Below are 16998 nucleotides of genomic sequence, written 5' to 3'. Positions count from 1 at the left end.
AGGCAGCACTCATCGGTCAGCCTCCGTGCTCCAGAGATGGAAATCAACATCCTCTGGCTTGTAGTGATCCGCGATGATAGTGGACAGATGGTTCCGCGAGTGTGCGCCACTGTGTAGCATGTCAGTTGTGGCTCAACGCCGTCATGTTCGGGATCATGGACTTACAGATTGGTAATGTAGGTGTCGAGCAGTTCGGGAGGCACAAATTCACTAACTGCGCTGCGAACGTCGACACCGTTGACCATGGCTCCGTCTGCGAAGCTGACATGGCCCATAGAGCTTCCCCATTCTACGAGGCTCTCTTCGTCAAAGTAGCTCTCTGGGCAGAGCTTGTAGACACCGCTGAGGATAATCACCGGGTTGCCCTGCTCCTTGGCTGCGCGTGCAATCACACCAGCGCCTGCATCTGTCAGGATGCCGCCGTTGGCCAGGACGGCTCTTGCTCCCAGAATCACCTTGTTAATCCGGGGCATGTAGGCCATCAGACCGCTGTTGAGGATGTTGATCGCACTGATGCCCGCTGCTGCAAGCTTCTTCCTGAAAGATGCATATGGCGGCTCCCCACCGGAGCAGGCAGCCGTTCCGGCAGCGATGAACAGGGTGAACTTTCTTCTTGTTGCAGCGCGTAGGATGAACTTCTGGACCGTGGCTGAAGGCTGGTGCACCAACACATAGTCTCCGGGGTGAATCTGAACATCCGCAGCTCCTGCAATCTGGTCGTCCACCTGGCCGATCTCGTCCTTGAGCTCCTCGATACCCTCGCAGACTTCTGATCTCAGAGCGTGCACCCTAGTCGACTGTCCACGAAGGGGTGTTGAAGCGCCAGAGTCCTTGCCAAACGGCGATCCGGCCATGATGCCAGCAGTGTCCACTGGGGGTGACGCCTCGAGAAGGGAAAAGAGAGACTTTGAGACGTGGAAAGAGCTCGCGGACGTGAGGAAGCCGGGGCGAACGGGTCTTGGGCCGCTCGTGATGTAGTCTGAACCGGCATCCTGCTTGGTATATGTAGAGGGGGGCCATTGGTGCTCCAGCTTGGAGGGGTCTGGCACTGCTGTCGTCGGGGTTCCTCCAACTTCTGTGGCAGTCTCACTAAAGTCTTCATTTCGGTCCTCGGCAGCCTCGTCTCGGATCAGGCTCAACACGCGTCTAACGATGTTGCCAACGACCAATTCCTTGGGCTGTGCGGCGATGAGGCGCAATCCGATCTGCTGCACCTTCTCCAGCAACGAGTCGACGTCGTTCCATTTCGACTTGGCCACAACCTGAAGGAGAATATGTGCGGTCGCGACAGCGCAGAGCTCGGAGCCCTGGATCTGTCGTCTTTTCAGGAGACTGGCGGATTCAAGGATTAGCGCGGCCGAGGCAGGGGTAGAAAAGGATCAAACGGCCGGCAAGATACGTACGAGATGAGACTGTCAATTGACGCTTCCAACGGCTTACCCTTCAGGGTTTTGAGGTACCGTTCGAGGTCCCCCGTGCTGGGCTTCACGGTAGCCATTTTCGGTGGTGGGTGCTGTCGCCGAAATCAAGGCCCGATATTGGGAGGGGTGGGAGTGAGTCGTCGCAAAGACTTTTCGGGATTGATCGATGGGAGTTACTGAAGTCGCAAGATATTCCGAAATGGCAATCTGGTTGTCTTCAGTCGCTGCACAATGTGGATGTACCGATCAATGGCCGTTGGTCTAGCTTCGGGCGTGGACTGAATGGAGAATTGGAAATTGTGCGCAAACGGTTGTGACTCAACTGTGAAGCTCAGAGAGGGACAATGAACGACCCCTGTCACGCTAAAAATTTCGAGGGGCATTGGATGACCACAAGCTCCGTCTCGCACCTCCCTTACCAGCTCAGCCAGCTGGCACCGGTAAGTGGCAGCCCTAGACAGCGGGCTAGTCTCGGCCCGAAGCAACCCGGATCAGGAGGGACACCTGTGGACCTCCAGGTGTTCCCAATCACACTTCAGCGGAAGCACTCCACTGCTCGAATACCCCTCCATCACTGCAAAATGACGTTGGCTCGCTGAATTTCTGCTGTAAGTGATGCGTTAGGGGCATCAAGTGGTTGGCTATCGCACTCTGGCTGCGAGCTGCTCGTCATCTACCAGGTTGACAGAAACCCTGAGGTTCCTTGCTTCTGGGCCGAAAATGTGCCCTGGAATGCCACCAACTGCTATGTCTCAAAAGTAAATGGGCCGTTGTGGTATTGACCTCTTCTTTTGGAATCTGATTTTATTGCTGGTTGTCTCTGTTTTTCAGAGTTTCTGTCTGCAAAATTAGTCCACCCAAACGACCTAATCTTATGTTCAGAGTGCTTCACTGTAAGTCGAGTAGATTGCGGCTTTATTCTATCGAATTTCTGAGGAGCTAGAAAAATGTTCTCGATATACTTCATGAACACTGCTTTTGTCTCAAATGATTTACGAGATAGCATCTATACCATTGCGCCTATATTGCCCATAGGAACAAGCGCGAAGGCAATATATCGGGATGACCTGTCATCTTGGTTCAAGCATGCATCTTACACCTCAGCTTTAACTAAAAAGTTTCTTCCCTTCTCTGGCATCTGAAGCATTCTGGTAGTATCAGCGGTCTGTGGTAGGATTTATTGTGAGTTTCCGCAAACCATGTCCTAGGCTGCTACTTGGGTTGTGAGTTGAGTCTAGAATATGTGCCATTCAATTGCCTTCTAAGAAGCAACCACACCCAACATGACAGGGAACTCGTACGAGCATCTAATGACAGAAAGGATCTCTCTTATTAGAGGTGTAGACAATAGTCATGTATCCTGGCTGCGACTCTATTGAATTAGTGAAAGGTCTCCATAGGCTTCTGGTTCAACGAGGGGTTTTTTCTCAGGCAGACAAAAGGAACTGCCTGGGCTTGGGATGAGAGCTCGGAGCGAATGGTTGAGCGGCATTGGAACACGGATACGAAAAGTGATGGATCGGAATTGCGAGGCCCAAAAGAGGCCGTATTCCGCCAAAGATTTGGATGCTGCAGATTCAGAGTGCCCGCAGACTGCGGCCCCCCGATTCGTGCCCTGTCGGCCCTGTCGCTGTTCAATCAAACCCTCAACAACGACAGCAAAAGTGGAGTGGCTCTCTTTCACATGGGAAAAAGACGAGCACACAGTTCAAGATTACAGCCAGAGAGCAAGGTAGCTCGGTATCGGCTGATGGACGTTTTCAATCATTTCACACAAATCCTTGCCATTGTTAGCGAGAGCTGATGCCCGTGGCAGAGAAAGATACTGCTGGAGATGGTAACATTGAAAGGACATATGACATTGCAGGAAATAGTGTGTATAAAAAGGTCAACTGATTCGTACCTATGTACCTTACAGGCTTAGTTCCGCAGGTACTGTTATCCCACTCCTCATCCTGCCAGTTTGTGTTGGGGAAGATAGATACCTCTGAATGTGGGCTGAGGTACATCCATTACGTAGCCGCTTGGCAGCAGCTGGCCCGCTCATCACCCACGTCCTGCATCTTCCAAAAACTGCAACAGCGAGTGGAAAAGATGAGGCGGCAAGAGATAGTTGTCCAGTGGTCCAGTGGAATAAAGTGAACAATTCGACACGTGAACCTATCTTCATTGCCCATTCCCCCACAAGGGTCAGCAGGCAGTGTAACCCCACGGTCAGCCCTGGACCAATACCGTCGATACCGGCCGGCATCAAATCGTTATCCCAGTGCCACCACGGTCCAATCCGGCCAAACCCAGCAGATTTCCATAGTGTTGAGCTGCTGCTGCTGCTGCTGCACCTACCTTACTGTTGCTCCCCTCCGCTTGCTTGCTTGCTCAGGTTCCTTTCCGCGGCTTCCACTCGCGCCTCTACCTCACCTCATCTTGCTTTAACTACCCGTACCTCAGGTACTGGACTACTTGCCGACACCTCCAATCACAGACCAGGTCCCTGTCCTTTTCATCCATTGCCTTTCAACACTACCGCATCCCGGCCGCCTCGATACCTCCAACTCCCGAAAGCCCGACTGACCCTTTTTGCGTCTTTCCTCCCCTCTCAAGGTCTCAAGGTCTAATCGACAGGTTTACGCTGACGGCCACATATCACTTTAGCGTCTGTTAGCTGTCGACGGACGAACCTTTTTCACCAGCGCCACCACCTCGCGCTTTCATTTTCCTAGGCCTCGTTCGCCTATGGCGAGCTGATTGTTGCCGTTCCTTGGACTTGGGGGGAAAACCATCTGGACAGCCCATCGGCTTGCATTCCCCGACTACGAACACAACCACCACGATCACGACAGACTCGTCGAGTACCTCGCCTCAACCTTACGCAATCCCACTAAGCATCACAGACTCAGCGGCAAACCTTTGAGACGATTGTCAAACCTACACTCGCTTCTTCCTACTGCGGTGTATTCGAAATACTTGCTCGACGCCCATTTCTCCTAACGCGACTGCGAATACATCGCCTCCTTCGTCGCGCGGAACGTCTGGAACATTCCTGACCACCGAAACCACCCCTTACTATCCGACGTCTCCTAAATCCTTACTCCCACATCGCAACCCGCCGTCGACCCTCCATGCCTCATGGATTGCATATCCTATCAAAGATGAACTCCCTGAATATCATCACCTCTCGCGTCTCTCCGCCGCCGAGTCCAGTTGCCTCGCGATCCAACTCCATTGGCTCCTTGGGACTGGCCGTCCAACCTGACAGCGACCAGCAAAGTGGCGAAGGCGCAGACAAACAGGGCGACGACCAAGACGAAGATGCCTTCCCCCTCGAAAAGACGGCTTTCGAACAGCGCAACGACGCACATGGTGCATTAGACCTCGCGAGCGAAGCTACGCCGCTAATAGGGGGAGAATCGAAAGAAGCAGGGTTGAGATCAACTTCATGGCACTCATTGCCTCGGCGCATCGCTGCCGGCTTCATCAATTCCCTCCGCTGGGTATTGTCCACCCTTGCCGCCCCGGGCGTGTATCTGATTGCCTGCCTTTATGACGACGCAGGGGATTTCTCGCTCTTTTACCCATTCAAAAGATTATTCGGCTTGCACAATAGAAGCAACAAAAAGCTCGCGACAGACTTTGCTGGCTCCGTGGACGAAAAGTCGGGCCGGCAGGGTAGCGCCGGATATGGAGGGGTTGCGTACTCAAGACCAGTGGGATCATCAGGTTCATCTTCTTCAGGCATATCTTCAGAATCAGACTCGGATGCCGATCGCCGACGCCGGGGCTCCACCGGTCGACACTCGCGTTCAAAGTCCGCAGCGGAAGAGATTGCGCCAGCACGGAGATCTATTCGTATCAAGCTACACAGTGAGGATGCTCTTCCGCAACGGAAGCACCGAAAGACGCAGTCTGCGGCAGCACGGCCCAAGGGCAGTGGTGAATCTGGCTCTTCCGACATTTCCGCGCAACTCAAGTCTCCGACGTCTCCCGCAGGCGCGCTGACGAGATATCCAAAGACACCGGCCCCTCCTCGACCCTTGATTCCTCGACGACAACCATCATACCTCAACCTCGAGCCTTCAACCGATCCCAAGTACCAAAAGACTCTCATTCTGGACCTCGACGAAACCCTGATTCACAGCATGTCCAAGGGGGGACGCATGAGTACGGGGCATATGGTTGAGGTCAGATTAAACCAGACGTACGTCGGTGCCGGAGGCCAAACATCGATCGGACCGCAGCATCCCATTCTGTACTGGGTTAACAAACGTCCACACTGTGATGACTTCCTCCGTCGGGTAAGCATTGTCCAAGATGATTGAACAAGTAGTTGGCGCTAATCGTGTGATGAAGGTTTGCAAATGGTATAACCTCGTCGTTTTCACGGCCTCGGTCCAGGAATATGCGGACCCCGTGATAGACTGGTTAGAGGCAGAGAGGAAATTCTTCTCGGCGCGATACTACAGACAGCACTGCACGTTCCGACAGGGAGCCTTCATCAAGGACCTTAGTTCCGTTGAGCCGGACTTGAGCAAGGTCATGATCTTGGATAATAGTCCACTGAGTTACATGTTCCATCAAGGTGTGTAATGGCAGTATACGATCTATTTGTGGGAAAATTCGACTAACGTGGGCCTCGTCGCTAGATAACGCCATCCCTATTCAAGGCTGGATTAACGACCCGACAGACAATGATCTCTTGCATCTAGTGCCACTGCTCGAGGGTCTCCAGTATGTGTCGGACGTGAGGGCGCTGCTTGCATTGCGTGGAGGCGAAGACGGTCAGCATATGGCGTAGAACTGGGTTGGGACTGTAGAAGGGAATCTGGTGTACTGTACTGGCATGGAATTGGGCAAAGCGAACACCAGCGGCTTCAACTTCGTGGTGCAGCGGTGTATTAATAACATTTGGTAAAGGGATGGTAAGAGGAGTTATTGGGCGGCACGACTGCAAAATGTCGGTACGATTCTGTAGAGCTTCAGGAATACATGCCAGGCCACCAGCCTTTTCGACGTTCAGCGAGAACATGTTATTTAATGGAAATGTCGGGTTGGCAGTGACAGTGTAAAGGTAGACGATGGGAACTTGTGGACGTTGAGCCGTAGACGAGCTAGACGATATTTCCGACATTCCGTCTTTTCTTGCCTTGTTTGTACCTGAGCTAGAGCAGCTGAATTATGCACAAGTGAATGCGGGCGACCATTCGAGAAACGAAATTCTACGCTGCAATGATACCATCCGTACGTCAGGTAGCTCAGCTACCCTTGCTAATGCGGTTTTCCTAGACTCGGCGGGAGCTATGTACATTGCAGAAGTTGGCAGGGCCTGGGAACCGGAAAAGAGGCGCAGTTTGTATGGACAAAATTGGAATTGCATTGACCTGGGAGTGCGCGAGTGCCTGAGCATCATTTGCCTCGGGCATGGGGTGACGGGGGGACACGGGAAGTGTGAATCTCGCACTAGCCACACAGGAAAGTCGCATCTCGATCGTTTTTTTTTGCTCCAGATTTTCGTCAATCGCTCCCCACTGTGTTTTGTTTACGGCAACCTTACCTAGGGCGGGTGGGAGCCACAGAGCCACAGAGCCTGAGGGCCTGAGGAAAATGCAGGGGAGTCGAGGAGGACTCGCTCCGGGACCTTGTCGCGGAAAACTCCCTCGCGGGCATACGCGGGCGAGGAAAGCTCGAGCTGGTGGAAAGGATGATGTGCTAAACCCAGACGGCCCAGAAGGTCGACGGGACGGGCTAGATGCGGATAGCTTGGGGGGTATGGAGTAACTACGAAGTATGCGGGCCCAGGGAGAGAGGTCAAGAAGGTCCACAGGAGAGAGGTCTCGACCAATGATCGGAGCAATTTTGGGTGGACAGGCCTGGGCTTGTGGGTTCGGCGGGGAAGGTGGGTGGTGACATCATTCGACAGGTGACGACACCACGACATCGACAGCTGGGCGACGTGAGTGAAAGAGGCATAGCTTGGGTTTTTGGAGAAGCTTGGGACAACAGACATTGACACATCTCAATTGAATAGGTGAGCTGAGAGTGAGAGAGAGAGGAGTAAGGAGAGAGACGGGAGAGAGAGCTCTGTGACATGTCTCTCCGTAGCGAATTGCCCACCCCTGCTTTGTACCATGTCCAGCTACGCTCTTAGTTCCAAAGTAGCTTCATGCTTCACGCTCTACCTACCGCAGCATGTACATATTTTTTTTTATGGCCTGAGGGAAGGAAGCCCAGGTCCAACCGATGATGGAATGAGACCTCGATCTGGCCCCTTCCCTTCGCGGCGCCTAAGGTACCACCACCAGCCAAGGTAAAGTAGCTTCCCACGCTTCCCTCCTCTCTTGTTTCGCCCTGGAACGAACGAACAGGTATGAAGTAGTTACGCACTTGCCTTGCTCCGGTTACCTCCTCTTGCATTGCAGAGGCTGAGGTCACAAGTGGCTCACACACACGCCGCCCAGTTCCCTCTCTCTCCCTCCCTTAGCACATAAAAGCCTTTGCCCTCCCACTCATCTGGCTCTGTTTACATTACTTCAATTGATTCTCTTTTTCCATCACAATAAGATACCCCAGAAATCAGCCATCATGTCTCTGCACTGTAAGTCGCTATTCCGATTCCGCTCTCAGAGAGAAGCTTGAGGAAGCATCACGCCTTCTCTACGTAGCTTTACTCAGCTACCACGCTCGCCCTCTCACCCAGACTTCCCGAGGGAGAATGCGCCTTCCTTGGGCTCGAGAGGAAACCCAGCCATCATCAGTTAAATGAGAATAATAACTAACAATCTCCTGCAACAGACCTTCCCCCCGTCAAGCCTTCGGCTATTGCCCTCGGCACCATCTTCAACCACACGGCTGAGCTCGCTGGTACGTGAAATATCTCTCACCAAGCTCCATGCTGGACACCGGGCCATTCCATGACAGAATCAGCTGACCCAAGCTCCTCCCCCTCAACAGTCTTGACCCCCATCTTCGGCCAGACCTACCAGCGCGCCAAGGCTGCCAACACCAAGGAGGAGTTCGCTCGCTCCAAGGAGGCTCAGGGTGCCGCTGTCGCCTGGGGTACTTCCCTCGTCGGCTCTGCCCTCCAGTCCTACGGTGTTGGTGCTCTCATCAACGCTACCGGCACCCTGTCCTACAAGGGCGCTGCCTACCTCGGCTCTCTGATCTTCTTCGCTACCTCTGCTCCCGGCGTATGTCATATTTTCTTCACCCTTCACCGTCCTTCAATCACTAACAAGTATGCAGTACATCTCCCAGGTCTTTGTTGAGAAGCGCCCCGTCGACACCGTTGGCGTCAGCGTCCTGGCCAAGGTCATTGAGACTGTCGGTCTGTCGGTATTCCTCACCTGGTGGGGAACCCGCACCAACCCCTTCGACTAAAGGGTTAATGTATTATGAATGATTGAGCATTCCCGGAAAACGGATTGCTTGTGTGCTATTAGCGTTGGGTAGGATGGGATGAGGACATGGAGTTCAAAGATAGCCAGCAATTGCGGCTAGGGCCATCGTCATGTACCTACACTTTTACGTCTCAAGCCATGATTCCCTTAATTAAATCACCAAAAACTATCCCCGCATTGGCACCTGAGTGATTTGTGAAATACCTTGCTTTAAAGCTTAGCAAGTGTGCTACTTCAAGATATTCAACCAATGTTGTGTCATGACACATGAAGGTAAGATATAATACTGGCGGGATGTGAGTGCCGCAATCAGCAAACAATAACGAGGGATTTGTGTCTTTATTTGTGTTGGGTTACTCGGCAAGGGAAACGTGCTTTCTCAGCTAGCAGACATTGCTTGCCACTCGACAAGTATCTCCACCACGCGTCAACACCTCGGATCATCAAAGAGCCACACTGCAACATGCCTTTGATTATATACCCATAGCACTTACAACTCGTTCATGTAGGAGGGGAGCGCGAGAGCTTTGCTTTGACGGGCAGGTCTTTCTTAGGTGGAAAGATACACATCACAATTTGCACGGCCGATGGAAGCCGACTGGCGGGACATAGTGCCTTGAGAGGCCCTCAACCAGGCAAAAGGTCACAAGGGAAAACATCAAGAGGGCTTCCGACACCTCGTGTCAAAGAGCCCCGGCAAAGCAAGAGAGATTTCCTCCACACCTCCGCACCCTTAAAGGTTCCAACGGAAGTTGTAATGATGGTTAAATCATTTATTTTTCTTTCTTCTTTCCTCAAGACAGAATCTTGAAAGATGGAAAGAGAGAAAGGAGTAGTGCAAACAAAAGAGTACTACACCATATGCCCAAAATTGCCCTATAAAACGCCGAATTCTTTCTCTTTTGTGTTGTAAAGCCAGCCCGCAAAAAAGCTTTTTTAACCCCACCCGTATAGTGTGACAATTCATCATTTCTTTTCAACTGTATTTCCAGTTCGACATGTCACGTATGCCCGTACCGGTAAGACGAATAGTAGCAGCAGAAGCTTACTCGTTTATGCCCAGAAGGACTGCTTAGCAGTCTCCTTCTGCACGAGCTTGACGAGCGCAGCGTAGACCTCGGAGTAGTCCTCGCCGTCGTCCTCCTCGTCGTCGCCCTTGGACTCGCCGGCCTTCTTCTCGGCCTTCTTGCTGTCGGCGGCGGAGCGCTTCTCCGAGACCATGACGACGGAGGTAGGGCGCTTCGTCTTGGCGGCGGCGCCGAGCTCGGCGCGGGAGGTGACGAAGATGTAGGGGACGTTGTGGTCCTCGCAGAGGACGGGGAGGTGGGAGATGACGTCCATGGGGGAGATGTCGCCGGCGATGACGACGACGCCGGGGAAGGCGGTGTTGCCGGGGCCGGCGGCGGGGGACTTGCGGAGGGTCTTGACGACTTCCTTGACGCCGCGCTTGAGGGTGTTGTTCTTGGCGGCTGTGAAGGTGTTTATTAGTCTTTTGTTCTGAGAATGAAGAGTCTTCTTGCTGGCCGATGAGATCCGCGTAGGTACCGCGTCTACGAAGGAGGTGAGAAAGGGGGAAAAAGAACTCACCCTTGCGAATGGACTTCATAACCTTCTTCATGGCCTTCTCATCGGCCAACGGCACGGCAAAGGGCACGAGGGCGCCGACGACGGGGAGGCCATCAGCGACGACGGTGGTGACATCGCCGCTGGCGACGGTGGTCGCGGCGACGTCAGCCTGGAGGTGCTCGTCGAGGGCGCGCTCGAGCTTCTCCTTCTTCTCCTTCTTGTCCTTCTTATCCTTCTTGTCCTTCTTGATGGCGCCGTCGGACACGGAGCGCTTCTTGTCCTTCTTCTCCTTGCGGTCGGGCTTCTCGGCGGCCATTGTAGCGGTTTTCTTTGGTGATGCTCTGAACTGAAATCTGTAAGAGGAAGGGTGCAATTGGCGATTGGCGACGGCGAGGGACTCCGGGGTGGGTAGGCGACGGTCGTGGGAATTGAAGCTTTCGGCTCGAGGTTCGATAGGCTCGATTTTTTTTTCTCACTTCCTGTACCCTTTGGCCAATGCAACTTTTTTCTAGGTTGCCCCACCTCTGCAGCTGTGCGATTGGGGAGCTTCGGTGCCACGGTATATCCGCGCCGAACCGCATTGGCTTTTGCTCACCGAAGGGTATGTCTCGGTGAGTAGGTCACGTGGGTACAGCCGACCAATCACGGTCCCGATATTGAGCAAATGTCAGCGCTGTATCAGGGCCGCAGACATGATTCAATTTCCACGGACAATACGAACGCATTGGAGAGTCGGACTACTCGTTTTACTAGATTCAGGCTGAGTAGCTATGAATCAGCCTTGACGGTATAACAAAGCACTGTGTTGCGACATCTTCGGCTCAGATACTCGCATCAATGTTTTCAGGCCTTACGAAGATCCATTGCGAGTCAAGGGACCAGTCAACATCTAATCACGTGAAATACGTCTTCAATCATAGAATATGTGATATGCTTAAATCGTCCAAATGGGGCTCTATTCCATGTCTCCCCCTCTACGTAGTTGATATACACGTGTTTTGACACAGGGAATCGTTGTCCACCTCTAGCACTCGTCGTCCGCCTTCTTCACAAAGGAACGTTTACTCCTCGTCGCCGAACTCGGCGCGGCCCTGCTTGGAGTTCAGGTAGTGGTTGCTGTATCGATTGTTAGCGCCATGCCTTTGCTTCATTTCGGATTGCCCTCGTTGTTGCGTTTGTTGTTGCAACCGAGTCCGTGGGAGTGACTGACCGGTGGGTGGCCCAGTCCATGATGTACCAGCCGGCGACCAGGGGAGGGAGGAAGTAAAGGACCTGGTGGCTGAAGCGGCGCCAGGTGTTGAAGACGGCGTCGTGGGCGGCGCCAGCGAAGGGGTTCTGGCGGTTGGGGGTGATGCCGTAGGTGATGATGCCTCTCTGCTTCTCGCCACCTGAGACTATTGTCAGTACTTATGTTCGATTCGAAATGCGTATCGTTTGTGCATCGTAATCAGCCGTCGAATCCTGGACGAGTCCCTCCTCTTAATTTCTCCATTTTCCGAAACCCATTGTCCATCGTTCAACCGCGTCGCCATCGTAATTCGACATCGGGATAATCGCGAAAAGACATACCAATGTGTCCCCACCAGCCGAGGTAGCTATTTCAATGTCAGCGGGCTATTCAAATGATGCAATTGGGAGCAGTGCATGGCGCGGCGGGCACAGGGAACTTCATGATCTTTCTCATTCGGAAAAAGCCCGCACGCTCCTTCCCGTTGGCCCGCTCAATTGACCTCCAACAAGAAATTCACTTACTGAGAGTACTTTCCGTGGGGGACGCTGGGTCCTCCCATAAGAGCTTGCGTAGGTCTCATCGTGGCGGTTGTGCTGTGGTGGACGGTGATGTGCAACACGGGTTTGGATATTCTGGAGTAAATCGGAGAGGGTCGAATCGGACGAGGTTCAAATCTTGTCCTTGCCTTTCCTGCCGAACCCGAAAGCTGAGGCGCACGTCCCGAAACGGCTTAGCGCAGACTGTCCCTTTCGAACCGTCACCACCCATCCGACCACCCCGGTCACCCAGTGCGTCCCAAAATTCCATGACGGAGCTTACCGCCGCCGCATTCTGGTGAAAGGAGCTTTCGGCAAGCTTCAGTCCTGACGGATACACTGCACCATCAGCCCACCACCACGAACCCGCCCCTCGAAGCTCAACTCGGATAGCCCGCGATACCCTTCAGCGGACTCGAAGCGCCCCTCCTTTTAACGCAAACGAAAGTTACCGCTACGCTTTCATCAGCCATCCGACATAATGGCTCAAGCTCTGGGCTTTGCGTACCGCATGGCCGTTCCTGCGGCCATTGGTATCGCGGTCGTGCAGTCGTCAATCTACGATGTCAAGGGTGGATCCAGAGCAGTCATCTTTGACAGGATGTCCGGTGTCAAGGACGCCGTCATCAACGAGGGCACGCACTTCCTCGTGCCGTGGCTGCAGAGGAGCATCATCTTTGACGTGCGGACGAAGCCAAGAAACATCGCGACGACGACGGGCAGCAAGGATCTCCAGATGGTCAGCTTGACCCTCCGTGTGCTGCACCGGCCCGAAGTCCAGGCCCTCCCCAAGATCTACCAGGTAAGTTTTTTTCCTTTTGTTCTTCTCTATCTAAACCACAACTTCCCTCTGTGCTGGAAAAGTACAACACACGCTGACAAACTACCCACTACAGAACCTCGGCCAAGACTACGACGAGAGAGTCCTCCCCTCCATCGGAAACGAGGTCCTCAAGTCCATCGTCGCCCAGTTCGACGCCGCCGAGCTCATCACCCAGCGCGAGGCCGTCTCCCAGCGCATCAGCTCCGACCTCCGCAAGCGCGCCGCCGAGTTCAACATCGCCCTCGAGGACGTCTCCATCACGCACATGACCTTCGGCAAGGAGTTCACAAAGGCCGTCGAGCAGAAGCAGATTGCCCAGCAGGACGCCGAGCGCGCGCGCTTCATCGTCGAAAAGGCCGAGCAGGAGCGCCAGGCCAACGTCATCCGCGCCGAGGGCGAGGCCGAGTCCGCCGAGACGATCAGCAAGGCCATCGCCAAGAACGGCGACGGCCTCGTGCAGATTCGAAAGATTGAGGCCGCGCGGGATATCGCGGCGACGCTGTCGTCGAATCCGAATGTCGCGTACTTGCCGAGCGGCGGTAAGAGCGGTAACCAGATGCTGTTGAACGTTGGCCGGCCGTAAAGTGGTTGGTCGCAATGTCAAGAAGGAGTGGATGAAGTAGTGAAAAAAAGAGGGCGACGCTGTATTATAGACTTTGAAGGCAAGTCACCGCTTCAATAAGTGTAATCATAGGGCAATGAATTCTGCCGCCTTTCCACACGTACCCTTGGTTTTTGCGAAAGCCCAACTCTCTTAGGCGGGCTGAAGGGTAAGCTGTGGAGTGTACACATCGATCATGTGATGTAGAGCTCTCTTCAATGGCCAAGAACTCCGTGACAGCACCTAGAAAGCACCCGAAGACGAACACCGAGAGCACTGGTGACATCCTGAACAGTCTCGCAGATGGTAAAAAGTTAATATTGTCGGCATTTCCACACATGCTTCTCTAATATGCATTCTGGTCACTTCACATCCCCTCTTGTCACGATTTTGAGTTGTCTACAATTCAACAGTCATTGAGTATCTACCCCTCTTGCCCGTGGTCCAAACAGTACGATGCTTACCCGATGGATGAAGAAACGCCAAGCGACTATTTTGTTGCTCACCGAATAGGTACACGTTAGATAGTCGCACGCAAGCAATCACATCGTGGAAAAATAAGTCAAGAATAGCTGAGTGAGAATGGTCCCTTGTACCAATTAGTATTAAGAAAACCCATGTAGGGTAGGTATCATAACTGCAAAAGCCCATCGACCCAAGGCATCATTTCCCTGAGGACCCCTTGTCCTCCCTAACGCCAGCTCATTCTGTCGTAAAATCAACCATGTGCTATGCCCACCCGGCTCTAAAGGGCAGATTCAAGGAACTCGGCAGTCAAGTGACCATTGAAATCGTCCACCTTGCCGCCGGGCGGCACGAACTCACCCCCCTCAAGCTTCCAACCTTTGAGCTTCATGCTCTTCCATTCCTCGGAGAGCTTCAGGCGCACGAGATCTCCCGCAGCCCGGGCGTCTTCCGCACTGTCGTGTCCCTGAACCTTGCCAGCCGTCTCAACTTGAATTTTACGGTTAAGAAGGCTGTCCATGAGCATCTTCAGGCCAAGGCGGTACGGAAGGCCGTGCTTGTGAGGGTAAAGAAGAACAGTGTCAATGACAGTAGGGTGGACGATGCGAACGGCGTTCAAGTCATTCTCCAGTCCGTGTCCAATTAGTGGAGTCTCGGGACTGATGAGGGCAAAGAGAAGGTCGCGAGCAACTTCAGGCGACGACACAATCTTCATCTTCTTCTTGGTCTTCTTGGGGCTCGACATCTTCTTCGCCTGGGCAGGAGTTGGATCTTCTTCCTTTGCAGTCCAGGGCTCGGCGGATGCCATGTCTTCAGGCCACACACCCGAGTAGCGCGAGTTGAGATCAAGGATCTCACCGATGGGTTGAACGAGGACATCCAATAGCTCTTCTCCAGTAGGCCACGATGTTGCAGTTAGGCGAATGAGCTCAAGGCCATGGACCGTGTAGCACATTTCGCAGTCGAAGCCAACAGCTCTGTCGGTGGGAGCATTGGGGTTGGCAGGCGTCTCGGCGTAGTTGAGAACGGATGCCAGTCTCTTGGGATCTGATGCCTTGAAAACGTGGTGAGCGTTGGAGTGGCAGCCGGCAGAGTCTCCGACAGCCTGCCCACAGCATCGGTAGCGTTTGGGTTGCTGAGATCTATCGCCCAACTGGCGCTCAGGAAAGTAGGTTTTGCCCCAGTGAAAGGTGCAACTGCCACCAGAGGCGAGAGCTCCATCCTCTTCTCTTCTTCCAGGGAACATCTGGAAGCGCTTGTCGCAGCGGTCACACTTCTCCCAACCCTTTGCAGCATCAAGACCCTCACGGGCTTTCTGGATGTCGGCCTCGGCAGGGACAGAGGAGACGTAGCCGTGGGCGGCAAGGCCGTCGATGGGGGTGATGAGTTGGCGAACAAGCTGGACTTCCTGGGCCGGGGTCAAGCCCGTAACAATCTTCTTGGGAGGGGCGGTAGCCTTGCTGTGAGGGCCCTTTTGAGTCGTCTGGCGTCGCTGAACGACTCTCTCCTCCTTCCACTGAAGGAGTGTCATCTTTTTGTACTGCATGATTTTGTTTTTGATTACGTTTGAGTAAATGGCGCCTTTCTCTATCGCCGTGGATTCTTCTTCGTCAAGGACTCTCCAAATGAGATCTTGATCTGTGAGAAGGAGCTGCTTCTCTTCTGCGTCTTTAGCAGTCTTCTTGAGCTCGTTGTTCAGGCGGGCGTATTGTTCATGTAGCAGTTGCACTAGCTTGAATCGTATCTCAAACTTTGCTGGTGATGATTTGAGTAAACGAGGGTTGAGAGCCTCGACCTTCCTGATCTTCTTAGGAGGGTCAGTCTTGGATGGAGTGGAAGGAGTGTCTTTTTGTGTTGAAGTTAGGTTTACTGGGGAAGAATGAGATATAGCAGTGGCAGGTGAATCAGCCTTGCGTTTAGTTGGAGGATTAATAGACGATGATAAAGGAGAGGACCTGCTTGGAGCAGAGTGATTCAGTGACTTCCTGAGGTCGGACGAAGAAGCGAGAGAAGGTGCGACTGGTTTAGACTGTGGAAGCTTCTTCACGACCGTGGAGGAGGAGGACGATGGACGCTTTAAAGGTGGAGGTGAGATGGGCCGAGCGACAGGTGACAGAGTGTCATCTGGTCTTGGTGCGGTAACGTCTTGTTTTGAGGTCGTTTTGACAGGAGTGGGAGGACTTGTAGAATCGGCGGGGTTTCTGACGTCTTGGGCAACCTTCAGACGTTTTCGAGGGCCATCCCGGGTTGCATCCGTCGTGGTATCAGTCGACCTTTTTGCCGACGTTCCTGACGCGTTGAGTGCCGGTGCTGATGGTGCCGCCATCTTATCCCTGTCTGCTTTATGCTGGAAGAGGCACATGAAAGCTGTGCATTGCTCTCCCTTGGGACAGGGAATGTGTTTGAGGTCTACAAAGGACATTGTGACAAGACTTTCCTCAGACGCTGTAGAAATACAATGGTTCTGTTGAACAATGGCAGGACCGCCAGGCGCGGCTGCTTCCTTCTTCGTCTGTTACTGCAACACTAAGAGAAGGAACGAAGGTGACGGAGATGAGAGACTGCCAGAGCCTCGTTTGCAGACGGAAGTATACGTTGGAGGGTATACACGGACGAAGCTGTGAATGGTAGAGAGAGTGGGGTGAGACTACTGGCTGTTGGTGTGGGATAAAGCCTAAGTGAGCTCGAGAGGGATAGAGGGAGATTGAGTGTGAAAGCGCCGATTAAGGCCTCGAAGATCCGGGGGAATGGTGCGAGGATCTCATAGCCAAAATGGCAGAAAGCAGACGCAGACGCAGACACAGATGGGGCCAATGTCGTTAGGTCAGGTTGTGACGTTCCAGTCGGAGAATTCGCGGGTCCACGGACAAAGGGGACGTTGGTCGGTTGTGGCGCGTAGACCGGGCGAGGCTGACACGAGAATGAAGTAAGATTGGGTGATGCTGCAAAAAGACGATAACGGGA

General features: G+C 53.4%; 9 protein-coding genes across 9 annotated transcripts; 4 read left to right on the top strand and 5 right to left on the bottom strand.

Annotated features, from left to right (window-relative positions):
* Positions 1-9: 9 nt before the first annotated feature.
* On the bottom strand, positions 10-1498 carry CTAM01_09748 (initiation factor 2 subunit family protein; the record flags this gene model as incomplete). Its single annotated transcript, XM_060525764.1, has 3 exons — positions 10-109; positions 166-1332; positions 1404-1498. The coding sequence occupies 3 exons, from the start codon at positions 1496-1498 to the stop codon at positions 10-12; spliced, it is 1362 nt and encodes a 453-aa protein (XP_060379640.1).
* Positions 1499-2898: 1400 nt separating this feature from the next.
* On the top strand, positions 2899-3225 carry CTAM01_09747 (uncharacterized protein; the record flags this gene model as incomplete). The annotated part of the gene is made up of 1 exon (XM_060525763.1): positions 2899-3225. The coding sequence occupies one exon, from the start codon at positions 2899-2901 to the stop codon at positions 3223-3225; it is 327 nt and encodes a 108-aa protein (XP_060379639.1).
* A 108-nt stretch (positions 3226-3333) lies between these two features.
* On the bottom strand, positions 3334-3591 carry CTAM01_09746 (uncharacterized protein; the record flags this gene model as incomplete). Its single annotated transcript, XM_060525762.1, has 1 exon — positions 3334-3591. One exon carries the CDS (start codon positions 3589-3591, stop codon positions 3334-3336), a length of 258 nt encoding a protein of 85 aa, XP_060379638.1.
* Positions 3592-4570: 979 nt separating this feature from the next.
* On the top strand, positions 4571-6213 carry CTAM01_09745 (dullard-like phosphatase; the record flags this gene model as incomplete). The annotated part of the gene is made up of 3 exons (XM_060525761.1): positions 4571-5713; positions 5769-5997; positions 6062-6213. The coding sequence occupies 3 exons, from the start codon at positions 4571-4573 to the stop codon at positions 6211-6213; spliced, it is 1524 nt and encodes a 507-aa protein (XP_060379637.1).
* Positions 6214-7997: 1784 nt separating this feature from the next.
* CTAM01_09744 (uncharacterized protein) lies at positions 7998-8792 on the top strand (the record flags this gene model as incomplete). Its single annotated transcript, XM_060525760.1, has 4 exons — positions 7998-8010; positions 8208-8276; positions 8367-8602; positions 8658-8792. The coding sequence occupies 4 exons, from the start codon at positions 7998-8000 to the stop codon at positions 8790-8792; spliced, it is 453 nt and encodes a 150-aa protein (XP_060379636.1).
* A 1073-nt stretch (positions 8793-9865) lies between these two features.
* On the bottom strand, positions 9866-10694 carry CTAM01_09743 (ribosomal protein L7Ae/L30e/S12e/Gadd45; the record flags this gene model as incomplete). The annotated part of the gene is made up of 2 exons (XM_060525759.1): positions 9866-10281; positions 10400-10694. The coding sequence occupies 2 exons, from the start codon at positions 10692-10694 to the stop codon at positions 9866-9868; spliced, it is 711 nt and encodes a 236-aa protein (XP_060379635.1).
* A 745-nt stretch (positions 10695-11439) lies between these two features.
* CTAM01_09742 (UcrQ family protein) lies at positions 11440-12315 on the bottom strand (the record flags this gene model as incomplete). Its single annotated transcript, XM_060525758.1, has 4 exons — positions 11440-11494; positions 11589-11766; positions 11948-11973; positions 12131-12315. Coding segments are annotated over 4 exons (444 nt in total), but the record flags the coding sequence as incomplete, so codon positions are not given.
* A 311-nt stretch (positions 12316-12626) lies between these two features.
* Positions 12627-13551, top strand: CTAM01_09741 (SPFH domain/Band 7 family protein; the record flags this gene model as incomplete). The annotated part of the gene is made up of 2 exons (XM_060525757.1): positions 12627-12947; positions 13042-13551. 2 exons carry the CDS (start codon positions 12627-12629, stop codon positions 13549-13551), a joined length of 831 nt encoding a protein of 276 aa, XP_060379633.1.
* Positions 13552-14314: 763 nt separating this feature from the next.
* Positions 14315-16456, bottom strand: CTAM01_09740 (exonuclease; the record flags this gene model as incomplete). The annotated part of the gene is made up of 1 exon (XM_060525756.1): positions 14315-16456. One exon carries the CDS (start codon positions 16454-16456, stop codon positions 14315-14317), a length of 2142 nt encoding a protein of 713 aa, XP_060379632.1.
* Positions 16457-16998: the final 542 nt, after the last annotated feature.

The sequence above is a fragment of the Colletotrichum tamarilloi genome, assembly GCF_030869305.1.
Source record: "Colletotrichum tamarilloi strain Tom-12 chromosome Unknown Scaffold_40.1, whole genome shotgun sequence".
Taxonomy (NCBI): domain Eukaryota; kingdom Fungi; phylum Ascomycota; class Sordariomycetes; order Glomerellales; family Glomerellaceae; genus Colletotrichum; species Colletotrichum tamarilloi.
The sequence above is the reverse complement of the archived record's forward strand: the minus strand, read 5'-3'. Positions and strand labels throughout refer to the sequence as shown.